Source organism: Andrographis paniculata, unplaced genomic scaffold, assembly GCF_009805555.1.
Source record: "Andrographis paniculata isolate CXL003 unplaced genomic scaffold, ASM980555v1 Contig78END, whole genome shotgun sequence".
NCBI classification, from domain to species: Eukaryota; Viridiplantae; Streptophyta; class Magnoliopsida; order Lamiales; family Acanthaceae; genus Andrographis; species Andrographis paniculata.
The window spans coordinates 1242124-1257266 of record NW_026137615.1 but is presented as its reverse complement, the minus strand read 5'-3'; the positions used below and the strand labels follow the sequence as shown (position 1 = coordinate 1257266).

General features: G+C 30.7%; 1 protein-coding gene across 1 annotated transcript; it reads left to right on the top strand.

The window, feature by feature from the left end:
- Nucleotides 1-446: 446 nt before the first annotated feature.
- On the top strand, nucleotides 447-4730 carry LOC127239789 (palmitoyl-acyl carrier protein thioesterase, chloroplastic). The gene is made up of 7 exons (XM_051258108.1): nucleotides 447-699; nucleotides 1336-1975; nucleotides 2073-2206; nucleotides 2330-2443; nucleotides 2610-2781; nucleotides 2870-2938; nucleotides 4062-4730. The coding sequence occupies exons 2-7, from the start codon at nucleotides 1460-1462 to the stop codon at nucleotides 4308-4310; spliced, it is 1254 nt and encodes a 417-aa protein (XP_051114065.1). The 5' UTR covers nucleotides 447-699; nucleotides 1336-1459; the 3' UTR covers nucleotides 4311-4730.
- Nucleotides 4731-15143: the final 10413 nt, after the last annotated feature.

The following is a 15143-nucleotide window of genomic DNA, read 5'->3' as shown; positions in this document are numbered from 1 at the left end:
TTCATCCGTCCCAAAAGATTTGTCTTTGTTTTTCTATTTTCGTCAGTCCCAAAATAATTGTCTTGTTTTTTTATTTAGTAGTCGTGGTCCATACTATCCCCGATTATTACTGTAACGTACTTTTTAAAATCTTTAAAAAGCAAGGACATTTTAGTTATTTACATTCTACTTTATATCAGAATACTATTATTCCTTGATTGGGTGCCAATTCTCAATAAAACATTTCTTTTGGAACGGATGGAGTATATATTTAATATTGAATATGTACATATGTAAAAAATTTCAAATAGGTAGCCACCAAAATTTCTACAGCCCTGAATCAGCCGACCTCTAAGTCCCCTGCTTGTTTACTCATTAATTCAAAAAAGAAATTACACATGATTATGTGTATGTATATGTTGTCTGTGTTGACTATAAAAAGGAGGAGGAGAAGGATCAGCTGGATGCAAAGCAATTGCCTACCACCAAGAAATTCGCGCTGTCGTCTCACTCTTTATTGTCCTCTCTCTCTCTCTCTCTCTCTCTCTTCGAGAATTTTCTTCTTGCTCAAAAACAAAAAAAACTTTACCATAGAAACACCTCCACAAAGGAGAAGGGAATCCAATTACGTCAAAGAGGGCAACGCAAGAACGCTTCGAGCCAACGATCGCAAACCCTAGAAGAAAGAAGAGAGCAAACGGGTTTGTCGATCAGAAAGAGGTACGTCGTACGTCTGTTTTTGTTCTTTGATGCCTTTCATTTTGCTGTCAAGAGTTTGATAGAGATAGACGAAGCACCTCGTGCCTCTGCTTTTTCTTCATTTCGATTGATAGTGTTGGGAATCGTTTCGTTTCCATCTTGTTCTATTCCGATCTGGAAAAAAAAAATTCGTGGTCGTTTGTTCGGGCGCATTGTCCGAAGGGATGAGGGTTGGATTTCTTCCTTTGGCGAGGCGATTGCGTTGCAATGCCGTTGGGTTATCTCGACGTTCTGTGGTCGAATGCTCAGATCTGCTTTTTAGCTTTTGTTGGTTACGATTTCTGTTTTAATTTTTTTTTTTTTTTTTTTTGTTTTTTTGTCGTTTACTTTTTTAGATTTTCAGCTTCATTAAATTTCTTCCTGTATTAATTTCTGTGTGATTTTATGATTTGGTTTCTTCTCCTTGAACAAGAGTTGAATAATTGAAGGCCTTTTCTCTTGCTGGGAGTTTACAATTTTAATGTCGGAATATGATATGCTGTTGTTGTATAATCTCTCTGGAATCTATCTCATGATGAACAATGATAATATTTAGGGATCTTATTCTTACCTGTATCTTGTAACAATCCTAATTCTTCTTCATTTCACATTCTGCAGTGAAGACACGGCATCGGGAGAGTATTGTTGATGTTTGATTCCCAAATCATCTGACTGTTAAATTTAGTTAAAGTTTGAATCATTCCCGTCGATAACTTTTGAACAATATTCCAATTACGAGACGATGGTGGCCACAGCTGCAACGTGTTCATTTCACCCTATAGTTTCCCCATCTTCAGATTCCTCTGGAAAAACTCCGGGTGGGATTGGATCGACTGTTCCTGCAAGTGTTGATCCTCGTGGAACTAGTGCCAAATCGAAATCCACATCTTTGGGAAAATTACATGTAAAGGCTAATGCACAGGCTCCTCCGAAGGTTAATGGGACTAACGTTGGACTAATGGATGGACTCAAGCCTGAGGACGAGGTGACAGTGTCGCCTCCGCCGAGAACATTCATTAACCAATTGCCGGACTGGAGCATGCTTCTTGCTGCAATCACTACAATATTTTTGGCTGCTGAGAAGCAATGGATGATGCTTGATTGGAAACCAAAGCGGCCGGACATGCTCGTTGATCCTTTTGGTTTGGGGAGGATTGTGCAAGATGGTTTGGTGTTTAGTCAGAACTTCAGTATCAGGTCATATGAAATAGGGGCTGATCGAACTGCTTCGGTGGAGACCTTAATGAATCATTTGCAGGTAACTCCTGAATATGATATCAACTATGTATGCTTTCCATCTTACAAATTAATTGTTAGAATTATTGCTTGTTTATTAAAATAGCACATTTCGACAGGAAACAGCTCTAAACCATGTGAAGCATGCCGGGCTGCTTGCTGATGGCTTTGGTTCAACTCCAGAGATGTGTAAGCGGAATTTGATATGGGTTGTTACAAAAATGCAGGTTTTTGTGGATCGCTATCCTACATGGTAAATTTTCATTTGTGGTTTTCATAAAGTTTCTAACGTGATTACTTTTTTGGACAGAATTCTGTAAGAAGAAGCATTTAATCCTTGACCTAATTTGATGGGACGAGACATTTTGTTTTGCAGGGGAGATGTTGTTCAGGTGGATACATGGGTAGCTGCATCTGGGAAGAACGGGATGCGTCGAGAGTGGCTTTTGCGTGATGCTAATACTGGTGACACATTAACTAGAGCATCGAGGTATGGAAATACAAAATTAATCCAAGAAACTGTTTTCATTAGCCTTCTTTGAATCAATCAATGGGTTTTTTTTTTTTTTTCATAAACATTTGTTTTCTTCAACTGAATTCTTGTTCAAGTAAATGAAAATGTTTGTTATCTCATATGGTACCTGGAACTATGGCAGTTTGTGGGTGATGATGAATAAAGAAACGAGAAAACTATCTAAAATACCAGATGAGGTCCGTCAAGAAATAGGTGGGCATTTTGTGGACTCGCCTCCTATAGTGGAGGATGATAGCAGGAAGCTTCCGAAACTTGATGACAGCACTGCAGATCACATCCGCTCTGGTTTAACTGTGAGCATTCTTCATTCATTGTTATTGTCATTATTGCTCGTGCACTGTGACTATCACTATTCTTACACATTATGTTCTTTGCGCGCAGCCTAGATGGAGTGATTTAGATGTCAACCAACATGTCAATAATGTGAAATATGTTGGTTGGATTCTTGAGGTACATATTTTCTATTTTTCCTCTGTTTCTTTTAGTCGCTTCTATTTGGAGTTGTTATAATATTCTTATCTAATGGATTTTATTGCATTGAACACTGTGTGATCGGGAAACTATAAAATTAGTTGAGTTAGAATATTTATATCAGGATCTCCCAATTCTTCATCTGCGCAAAGTGGTATTTTAAGCACTTTCATTTGAGCATATTTAGAGAGGAACAGTACAGTTTTATCTTGCTGCATCCAAGTGTCACTTAAAATGAAAAAGAACGTTTCTATTTTCATACGGTGATTTTAAACTTCTCCATAGGCTGTTTTGTTTCTTATTAAAAATTCTTATGATGTTTTCTTTTAAAATTCAGCAACTAAACCATGGATGTCTGCCCCAACATTTGAAGGAACATCTCCTCTGTTTAAAGTTTCTTTACTTTCACTTGATAGGTCACTTGGTTAACCTTATTGAAGATTAAAACTTATTGCAAGATTTTATGTCTCAGATTTCATGTACTTGTACTATTTCATCCCATCATTTTCCTCTTGATTCTAGTTAACCTGCAATGGAAGTTTTTTTATTTTTCTTGTTTTATAGTCGGCATTTTCTACTAATAAAAAACCTGGGACAACTATTTGTGCTTGTGATTATCGATGGTAACCTAGAATCAAGAAAACCAAGAATCATGGGGTGTGTTTGTTTGGGAGTTTGGATTTTTAGTTGGGATTTGAATAGTAAAAATTTTGAATTTGAATAGTTGTATGATGTGATATAAATAAGTGTTGGTGTGATGTTCTGAATGTAAATTGATTTTTAGTATAATATAAAAAATGAAAAATAGGTATTTGATTTGATATTTTTGGGGTGAAAAAATTGGATGAATAGTGTAAATCCAACCCAATTCCCCAAACAAACACAGTTGATCCCCTGGAAGTAAACGAGAACTCTCCCATTAGTTTAGAATGAACTTCAACGAAATAATCAGGGATGGTCGACACTAATGCAGTTTTACTTCACTAATATCTGGATGGATATAACTCGGCATTTCACTTTTGAACATGAAGGTTTTGATTGTTGATCATTACATTACATTACATGAATTCAAGTTTCTTACAATTTTGCACATTGGTGGCAGAGTGCTCCGGCGCACATAGTGGAGACTCATGAGCTTGCTGGTATGACTCTAGAGTATCGTAGGGAGTGCATGAGGGACAGCGTGCTGCAGTCCCTCACCTCGGTGGGTGACATGGCCACCCCTGCCGGCTTTGTCGAGTGTCAGCACCTCCTCCGACTGGAGAGTGGGGGTGAGATTGTCAAAGGCCGAACCCAGTGGAGGCCCAAGCAGGTAGACATCATCGGACAGGTCCCGGCACAAAGTGGCTAGGCAGGTTAGCAATCTTGCTTTGCTTTTCTGGCTGGTTGGCTGTCTCTCTCTCTCTCTCTCTCTCTCTCTCTCTTTCTTCTTTTTCTTTATCATCTTATATATATATATATATATATATATTCTTACTAATTATTTTATTCCTTTGGATTGGTAAGAAGTATATTTATACATTTCAGTGAGTATTTGAAGTAAGTCGTTGTAAGTACCTCTCTTTCTCTGTGTCTTTCTTCTAAGTAAGTAGTGTTTGGAAGTCGTTGTAAGTATCTGTCTGTCTCTCTATATTTTTATTATATTCCAGCTCGGTTGTTGCTGGCTATCTTCTTCTCCTAACTAATTGTTCTGTGCTTTTATGGCTATGCATATGCATCATATGTAATAATTTATTTTTTAATTAATTATTTAATTGGTAAACTAATTAAACTGGTGGTCCACTACATTACATCACATACCATACAGACAGTTGTATTGTATTGGACGTCCATCCAGATTCAGTACTATCCAATCCTATCCTATCCTATACTGGCAGGCATCGTTAATTAATTCCAGGGATACGCCTTTCACCATACCTTTTATGGTAGCCAATATTAATTGTATTTTTCATATTATTCATTCAAAATATTTAAATAAATGATATAATAACAGTCTTATGTTTTATATTGGAAAAAAATTATTTTTGGTTTCAATATAATCAATTCATTAATTTTGGTCCAAATATAAAAATTTTATCAATTTTGATTTCAATATAACCAAAATTTATCATTTTTGGTCATAATATAATTAAAATTTATTATTCTTAGTTCCAATATAATCAAAATTCTATCATTTTCCAATATAAATTTTTTATCAAATATAGTCTCAGTATAATCAAAATTCATCATTTTTTGTCATAATATAATCAAACTTTATCGTTTTTTGTCCCTCCGTCAACAAACTGATGGAAAATGCTGACGTGGACTTGCAAGATTGTGCAATTTTTTCAAATATAAATATAAGGTTTGATTTCTTTTCACGTCAGCATTTTCTGTCGGTTTGTTGACGGTGGGACACAGTAAGATAAAAGTTTGATTATATTTGGACAAAAAATGATAGAGTTTTTGTTATATTGGAACAAAAATGATGAGTGTTTGTTATGTTGGGACTAAGATAAAAGTTTTATATTGAGACCAAGGGCGTGTTTGACAATTAGCTGATAGCTGTTAGCTGATTCAATTAGTTGGTTTGACTAGTTGATTCGATTAGCTGTTTGTATTAAAATGTTTGGTAAAACAACTGTTTGATATTAGCTGTTTATATGTAAAATTACAATTGAAGACATTTCTATTTTATTTTTGTTTCTAATATATTCAATTATGTTCTTTTGAGTTTAGAATGTTTAAAATTGTTTGTTATCAGTTATTGAAAATTGTAAAAGTGTTATAAAAATATTTATTTTTATTACAGTTAAATTTAAAAAATAATATATATTTATTAAAATATATAAATAGTTTTTTCTATTGAAAATGATGTAAAATATAAAATAATAATTTTTTCATATATATATTTATTATGTTAGTTATTGATTAGTTCATTATATTTATAATTTTCAATAAATTTAATTTATTTTTAGTATAAAATTTATATAATGTAATTTAAATATAAAAATAAATTATTAATATTTATATTTTCTATTTATATTGATTTTAATAAATTTATATATTTTATAATTAAAATAATTTTTATATAAAAATTAATTATTTTAAATTTATAAAAGTAAAATTATAATATAATAAAATATTCTAATATAATTAATAAATAATTAAAATATATTTATTTGTGTAAAATGTATAATAAATTTTTAAGGGCATATAAGGAATAAATTTTTTTTTTTAAAGAACAAGCTATTTCAAAATGCTAGGTAAGTTAGCTTTTTAGAAATTAATTTTTTGGTCCAAAAAGCTATTCCAAAAAGCTAATTTACCAAACACCTAAATTAGCTTTTTGACTGGTCAAACAACTAAAAGCTGTTCAATAAGCTAAAAGCTCTTCAAAAAGCTTGCCAAACACTCTCCAAAAATGATGAGTTTTAGTTATATTGACACAAAAAATGATGAGTTTGAGTTATATTAGGACCAAAATTGATAAGATTTTTATATTGAGATCAAAATTGATGAATTTTGATTATATTGAGACTAAAAACGATTTTTTCCTATTTTATATCTACATTTAAGCTTGAAATGTTTTAAAATTAAGAATAAACCTGTCAGCTTTAGTTTCTTTAACCAAATTTTCTCAAATAATACTATTTGTACTATGCGTTTTTCGAAAAAAACACAAAATATTTCATCAAATATTTTAATATCAAATTCAAATCAATTTTTTTTTTTTTTTTAATTACACGAGGTTCTGTTTGATTCACATACTTGTTATGAGTTCATGAGATTTGAATTTTAAAATTTAAATAAATTTATGTGTGTTTAGAAAATAGATAGATGGAATTTAAAGTGTTTGAAAATTTAAAATTTCGTAAAGGAAGGATTTTTCAATACTAGGTATTTCTGATGCTTTAAAATCTCATTTCATTTCATTGCATTTCAATTTTTATCTTTATACTCTTTTATCCAAATAAAAAAAAACTCTTTATCTTTTTTTTTTTTTTTTTAATTTTTATTTTTAATAGTATATATTTATATTTAAATCATATTTGATTGATTTTATAAAAATAGAATATTATTTATCTTTTTTATTTTTATTTTTATTTTCAATAATATATATTTATATTTAAATCATATCTGATTGATTTTATAAAAATATAATATATTATTTATCTTTTTTTATTTTTATTTTTAATAGTATATTTATATTTAAATCATATTTGATTGATTTTATAAAAATATAATATTTTATTTAAATATGTTAAGAAAAATACATATATTTTTTTTTTATATTTAATTATATTACTAATGATATTTTAAATAAATTAATAATTTAAAAATTATTTGATTGGAATGTTACACCACCACACCATCCCTTTGGGGGGGGGGGGAGTGGTATGTTAGTTTTTTTTTTCTAGTATAAGATGTTTTTTACAATAGGCATGAGAAATGATATATTATATACTTTGTATGATTTTGTATATCATTATATTATTTAATATCAATTAAAAATCATATTATTATTATTTTTTATTAGAGCACATCCAGTTAGTTTGGAAAAAATTAGATAACGTTATATATGAGTTTAGTTTATCAAAACAAATAAAATTTTTCGAATTATTTGATGAGATTTATTTTGAATTTTGAATTAATATTTTATTTTAGTAGATTGATTAGGTTGTTTTCATATTATGGTATTTGGTAGCATCGGTGTTTCAATAAAAAATCTCTAACAGTACAATTGTCGCGTAGCAAGTGGTGTCGAAGTCGATCAATAGGGACGGTAAAGTTTAATTCATGTTTTGTCACACATTCCAGTATTAGGAGAAATATTAGCAAATTCAATTAAGGTAATTAAAATAAGTAACAGGAAATAAAGTTCACATTTCAAAGAGATTAAATTTCTAGGCTAAGGAGTGAATAAGAAACCGAATTAAAGATTCGATCATCGATTTCAAATAATCTTGTTATTCAATTGATAAATTAGTTGTAGGTATTACATACGATCATAATGCCTAATTTTTTCTTACTTTAGTGGCGGCAATGGTACGGCCGATTGACCACATTCCTAATAAAAAAAGTAATCTAGGTATGATCATAAATTAATTTTTCCAATTGAAAATAGCACGAGAAAACCCAATTCAAATATTCAATCAATTACGAAAAGATTAAATTATTTAATCATATAATTCCTAGACTAAACTTGTCAACCTATTTACCACTTTATTAAACAAGTGCACAATTACAGATGCAAATGTTCGATTGACACATAATTGCTAAACTAATCTAAAATTCGGCTGCGATAAAAGATTAAATAAAATAATTGTAGGTATAAATCACAAAAATTGTACAAATACCAATTTAATAAACAAGATTCAATTTAAATCAAAATATAATATCACAAATCTAAATTCAAAATCTAAATTTAACATTGGTTTAGAATAGAAAATCAGCTACTCATGCTTAGAAATAAATAAAAGCGATAAAAATAATGATGATCATTCGGTAGCACTTCATCTCAAACCGTCGTTCTCAATCCCCAACTTAAACTATGAAAGGTGAGCATAAATTATGTTATCTCATCAAAGGCATTGACCCCCATTTTATAGACGATCAAACTTTCGATTAGCTTCTTAATCTCTCATCGATTACTCATTGATTGTTCATTTCCAACTTTATGTCCAAAATTCACTCAATCATTGACTGAAAAATTTGGCAAGGGCGTACATTCCATTCTGCCACGATTGTACCAAAATCAATATAAATCTTATCCAATATATTAATTATAAATTATAATTTTCCTATAAAAATACATAACAATATATACTTATCAATATTTATTTGTTAGGCTTGTATATAAGTAAGTCATATGTATGATAATTTATTTTTTACAAGAAATTCAACATTCAAAATCACTATCATTTTATATTTCTTATGCACATTTTAGTTTATTTCCGTCTTAGTTAGTTTCTTAACTTAATTAATTATCAATTCATTTTCAGATAGATATTCATCTAGATGTCGGAGCTTAGGCCATCTGTAACTTTTGAGGCCGGCCTACTATTTTATACTCAAGTTGCCTTATTTGCTTGAATTCAGGAAGACTCTTTGAAGTTCTTTCAATACCTAACATTGAGTTTAAATCCTTTGGCCAATAGAAATCGTTTTAATTTTTTGGGTCTTAAGAAATTTTTAATTGAATTAATTTTAAAATAAAAAATTATCACACCTGGTGAGACTTTATTTTGACGTGTATACACTTTTGTTGTGGAAAAACCATGAGAATGGCGAACACAGATAAGGAATGATAGATGGTGAATAGGGGGAAAGCTTGAGAAATCCCCAAAAGCCATGACGAGAACTCAAAAAAGAAGGGTTATAAAAAAACATGTTCGGGATAAAATTGAAAAATGTAAGATGGTGGTCGATCAACCTGAGCAATTCAAAACATAGGCTAAAGCGTAGTAAAGCAAAAACTAAACCAAGATTGGTTATATTTTTGCCTTCAGGATACGATAGATAGACTGTCTCGAAATTTTTGGAAGATATATTTAATAGATAAAGACATAATGTGAATTGAAGAAGTTAAAGGTCAATGCTTATTGGTAGCAAGTTACAGTCAAAATTATCTGAAATTACTTGAAATTTATTTTGAATTTCGAATAATCCTTTGTTTTAGTAGGTTAGTTAGGTTGTTTCCACATGGTATTTCTTAATTAGATTTGCATATAAATAAATCGTAAATGTGATAATTCATTTCTTACAAGCAATTAACACTCAAAATCAGTATCATTTTATATTTCTTATGTATTCACTCCGTCTAATTCTAAGGGTCTCATTTACTTTTTGCGTAATTGTATTTAACATTAAAAATATTCTTATATTTGTATTATTTTTTGGACAAATATTATTATATTAGTATTATAAGACATTAATAGAAGTATTTATGTCATTTTTCCTTAATTTGTACTATATTTTTATATAATAATTAATAATTAAATATCAATATGCAAAAAATAAATGAGACCTTAGAGCCGGAAGGAGGTGGTATATTTTAGTTTCCTTCTCCCTTAGTTTCAGTAGCTTAATTAATCATCAATCTAGCTTTGACTGTCTTACTTTCTTGGATTAAGGTCGTTTGTACCAACGTTGGCTTGAAATTTTTTTATCCAACACAATTGTTTGATTGGGGCATACTATCTTAAGTTTTAGACCGAATAAATTTTGAAAAACCAAATAATAATTAATAATAATAATGATGATGATGATTATGATAATACTATTATTGCAGTGTATACGTTGTTTATTAATAAACTTTGTTAGAAGTCAAATACTTATATTAGTAATATCGCATAGCATACTATAAATAAATATTGAAACAACAAATATTTTTATAATTTGAAATTATTATATATATAATATCATTAGTTGCTATACTTTTTTTTAGTGCAGTACAAGAAAATAAAATTATAATTAACTTTTATTATGGCCAAGAAACCTATAATAATAATAATAAATCAAAATTAACTTTTATTATGGCCAAGAAACCTATCATAATAATAATAATAATAACAATAATATTAATGAATGAATGAATGAATAATAATAATTAAATTTGATTAATAATAATAATTATTATTAGCAAAACTGATTTTTCAGTTCCGTAACTCAACTTTATTATTTTAGTCATATAACTGGAACATGTTACAAACTAGTTCCGTAAGTGGAGGATTTTCGCATTTTTAGTCCTCCAGCGCCGGGGATGCCTACGTGGCACCCATGTGACTCACTGAAGGACATGTCTCCGTCAGTTACGGGACAAAAAAATCAATATACCCTTATTATTAAATTTGAGAAGTCTTTGCCTATCATTGTAACGAAACAATTTATATTTTGAATTAAATTTCACTTTTATAATCTTCTAATGTTAGAGAGTGATTTTTTCGCATTGAGAGTCTTAAATCGGATCTTTAGAATGATTCTACTGGTACTGGAATAGCTGGACCGTTGAGAGATGAACACTTAGTGAATTTCTGGAGTGGTTCACTCTCGCTTCGCTGGTGAATGTCTGGTCACTAGGGCTGGTACAAGCGGAAATAGCATCGCTTGCCAAGCCAAAACGTCGTCGCTTGACTCAAAACGTAGCTTTTCTAAACCAGAAACATCGCTTAAAAAGGCTAAAAATATTAATAATCTCAACAGACGCGCTCTGGATCATACGAAGCGGAACAATTCAATAAAGTATGTCATAAATCAGATATTGTGATGGTTTACACAAGAATTCAAATAATACATAGTTTTGTCAAGCGAAAAATATGCTAATTTTATCATGTAACTCATGACATACTCATCATAAAGATCATACAAAACTTTCTTGATCTCACTCACATAATTTAAAGCTTCATCCTCACCATAAATTATCGGAAAAGAAAAATCAATAAGCTTCATCTTATATATTAGATCTAAAATAGCACCCAAAGATATAACACATTACTGTCTCCCCAATACTTGTCAATTTTTTTTTTTTTTTTATTTTTTATTTTTTATTTTTTATTTTTTCTATTCTTAATGTCATGGACCTAATATGAGAAGAATGATGTGTGAATTTTTCATTAAGAAGCTCTTTAATCTGATGCAACTAAGGGAGAATAATGTTAGCACAGAGCCAAAAATTATATTTTTAATCTCATGAAAAACTCCTAAAAACTAACAAACATCTTCCACTTGGCTCCACTCAAATTCAGTAGGCACATAAAGAAATCCAACATCAATATCAAACATATCTAGAAAATACATCTTTAAACTACAAAGTTGAAGCTAACATAATATATGTTTCATTCCATTGTGTTGGACAATAAATAAATAAATTCTTAGGAAACAAAGATGGTTTTTTTTTTTTTTTTTTTTTTTTTATCTTGCTAAATTTAATGAGACGCGCTTCAGAGTTACACAAATACTTTATTCCATCCCGAACATATAAACCACATAACCAATAAATTCAAAATATGTGCACAATAACAAACATGAAATATATTTCTCCAATACTTAATTCTGTTAAAATATATTTAAAAAAATATATTATATTTATAGTAATTATCTTATTTGAGAGATTTGTAGGATTCTTGTTTTATTTTGATAATTTATACTTCATTATAAATATGTATAAATTCTTATGATTGAAAAAGAGAATTTTTGTTTCGTATTCTAACATGGTATCAGATCCAAATTCTCTTCGGGTACATCCATAACCTGTTACATCCCGTATATATTTTTATATTTTATTGATGTATTTGCTTCTATCTACGATCATACTGTCATTTTCATGTCGTCTTCATCTCTACTACTTCGATCTCCATTAACAGAGTTAAAGTTTTTATTATCATTATATACATTCAGTATATATATATATATAATATTTTATATAAGATTATTTTAGAAAGGTGTTAGTCTTCTAGATCGTCATAAAAGGTGTTGGAGAATAATTACTAGAAAAGATTCTTATTCCCTAATATTTGAGATGATCGGGTAGTTTTTTTAAGTCACACTTAGGTTTTTCTTTTGCAACTATAGAGTTTTTGGGTATTGCTTCACAAGGGGAATCGGTGGTCGCTTTTATAGAATTTTCAACAATCAATTAGCAAAGTTGAAGAGTACTGCAATTATTCATTTGTATCAGGCATTGTTTGACTTTTAGCTATTGTATATTTCAAGAATGTAGCATAGGTTGGCATCTGCAACAAGACATCAACAAAGAGTATGGCAACATTAACTTACTGTAACAAAGATATAAACTTAGAAAATTACTTATCTGAGTCCTTGCGTTTGAGTGTATGGGGATACAGAATTTGCGAAACCATTTAAGATGGTTTTTGAGAATATCGAACCTCACCTTTATCGCATTCAACTCACAGATTTTTCTTATGTTTAATTTATTTTTCTATAACAACACAATGTGTTAAAGAATCAAGATCAGAAGAAAGATTTTAACCCTGAGGTGGTGGTTGAGTTTGCTTCATGCTCCTAGTTTCAATCGCCTTTGTTTCTTTTAGATTTTTGCCCACTGCGCTGGATAATTAGCTTAGAGTGTGAACCTTTAGCTGCTCAATTATTTGCCCCAGCTTAGCCTCCAACAATTAATTGTTGCAGCAATATTATATTAAAATTCGGCGTTGTCCTATATTTGGTGGCATATCATTTTCTCTAACAAATGGATGGATTTCTAAGGAACTATCAGTTATAGTAAAGGTTGGTAAGGATAGACGGTTGTGGCTGGTAATACACTCTTTGAGTTACCAGTGGTGATGGCTCTTGTTGGAATTGTGTGGAGTGTTGTTGCCCTTGTTGGAATTGTGCGAAGTGTTGTTGGATCTGGGGTTGAGATATTTAGAATTTTTGGTAACCACATCCTCTACTTTGTTGTTTTTTGTATTGGTTATAAGAGGAAGATTGGTTTGTAGATCCTACAAAATAGACAGTCTCTAGGTTGGGTGAAGACTTTGGTTCGTATTCAGATGACATTTGTAGCTCTCCCTCAGTATTTGCGCTTGTAATTGGTTTTTCCTCAATCTCAAATACTTGCTTCTTCTTTTTTCTCAGTACATTATGCTTAATCAGCCTTGCCAGTTCTTTAACATGCATATTGAGATTATCAAATCTAGCCTCTTGCGAGACCATGCTTGGTATCTTATATTATAATCCCTTGCTCGGCGTACGATTAGCTTTTAGCAAGTTTCTTCGCTTGGCTGACATCTTCTAAATTATTTCCCATGCATCCACAATATCTTTACTCATCATGGTGTGCCCTATAGTGGAATCTAATACAACTTTGAGTTGAACGTCCACACCATTGTAGAATTTTTGAATTTGGAGATGGTTTGGGAGTTCATAATGTGGGTAATTGCGGAGCATAGTTTTGAGTTACGATGAGGCCTGAGGTAACGTTTCATTTGCCTCTTGCTGGAGATGTTCATTCTTTGTTGAGTGATTTTGCTTACGGGATAGAAGTGACACAAAAATTATTGTACTAACTTAGTAAATAATGCAGTAATTGGAATTTAGTTGACCCACTTACGAGCTTCGCCTTGGAATAAAAAATAGGAATAAAATTAGCTTGGTGGAGTCAACAATACTCCATTCAACTTAAAGTATAACATGTCTTAGAAAAGCTCTTGAGGTGATCATAAGAACTGTTATGCTAAAGGCTATTAAGAAATCATGGCCTACAAGAAAAACTATAATTGACTTCAATTCAAAATGGCCATCCACTTTGGATGCATCATCCCAAACCAGAGTGACATCTAGTAAAGCTTCATAGTGAGCATACATTGGCATATTCTCGCATAGAGATTCAGGGTTCCTATTTTTGTTCTATTCGCTGGCTGAGCAACAGCTAGGCGTTGAGGGCGATTAACAATGTATTTAGGATTTTTCGGGTCCTTTTTTAAATGCTTGATTTTGCAGAACTTAGGCTTACTCCACCCTCTGGACATGATTGAGCTAAACTATTCGCTGCTATATAGTTATAAAGAGTTTGCAAGAGAATAAATTTAATAGGTAATTGCACTAGTTTTGCTTCTAGTTGAGAAATTTGTGGTACCTGAGGGACATCAATGTTCTTGTTAGTGGCCACAATCCCTTTCTTGCGTTTCTGTTAAGACGACATTGAGTACAATCGCTAGTTCTAGTAAAATTTTACGTGGGAAAAAGTCCTTATATTATCATAGTTGATTGAAGTTAGCATATGAAATGAAATTCATTAATTATAATAAATTATCATAAGGCTCGTTATTCTTCTTAAGTACATCCTCAAGAAAATTGCCCCATAAACGGCACAAAAAATTGATGACTTATTTTTTAAAGACTTATTTTACTTTCCATTTTAATCTTGGCGAGAGATGGATTAAGAGTGATTTAAAGAATGTCATACTATATTTCAAAAGTGTTCATAAAAAAATAAGATTTTTATGATAATAGGTGAGTGCCGGGTTGAACTCAGGGCATTAGTGTGAAAAAAAAAAAACTTAGGTTGAGATAATGTACGAGTTTATGAAATTGAGTTGGGAATTGAATTGTGTTAAAAGTAAATGCGTAGAAGTAAAGAACGTAAATGCATGGAACATATATGAAAGAAAAGTGGTTGAAGAAATAAAGTGAATGATGGTTGCATGACTAGTGAATGTTTGGGAAATCACATGGTGGCAAT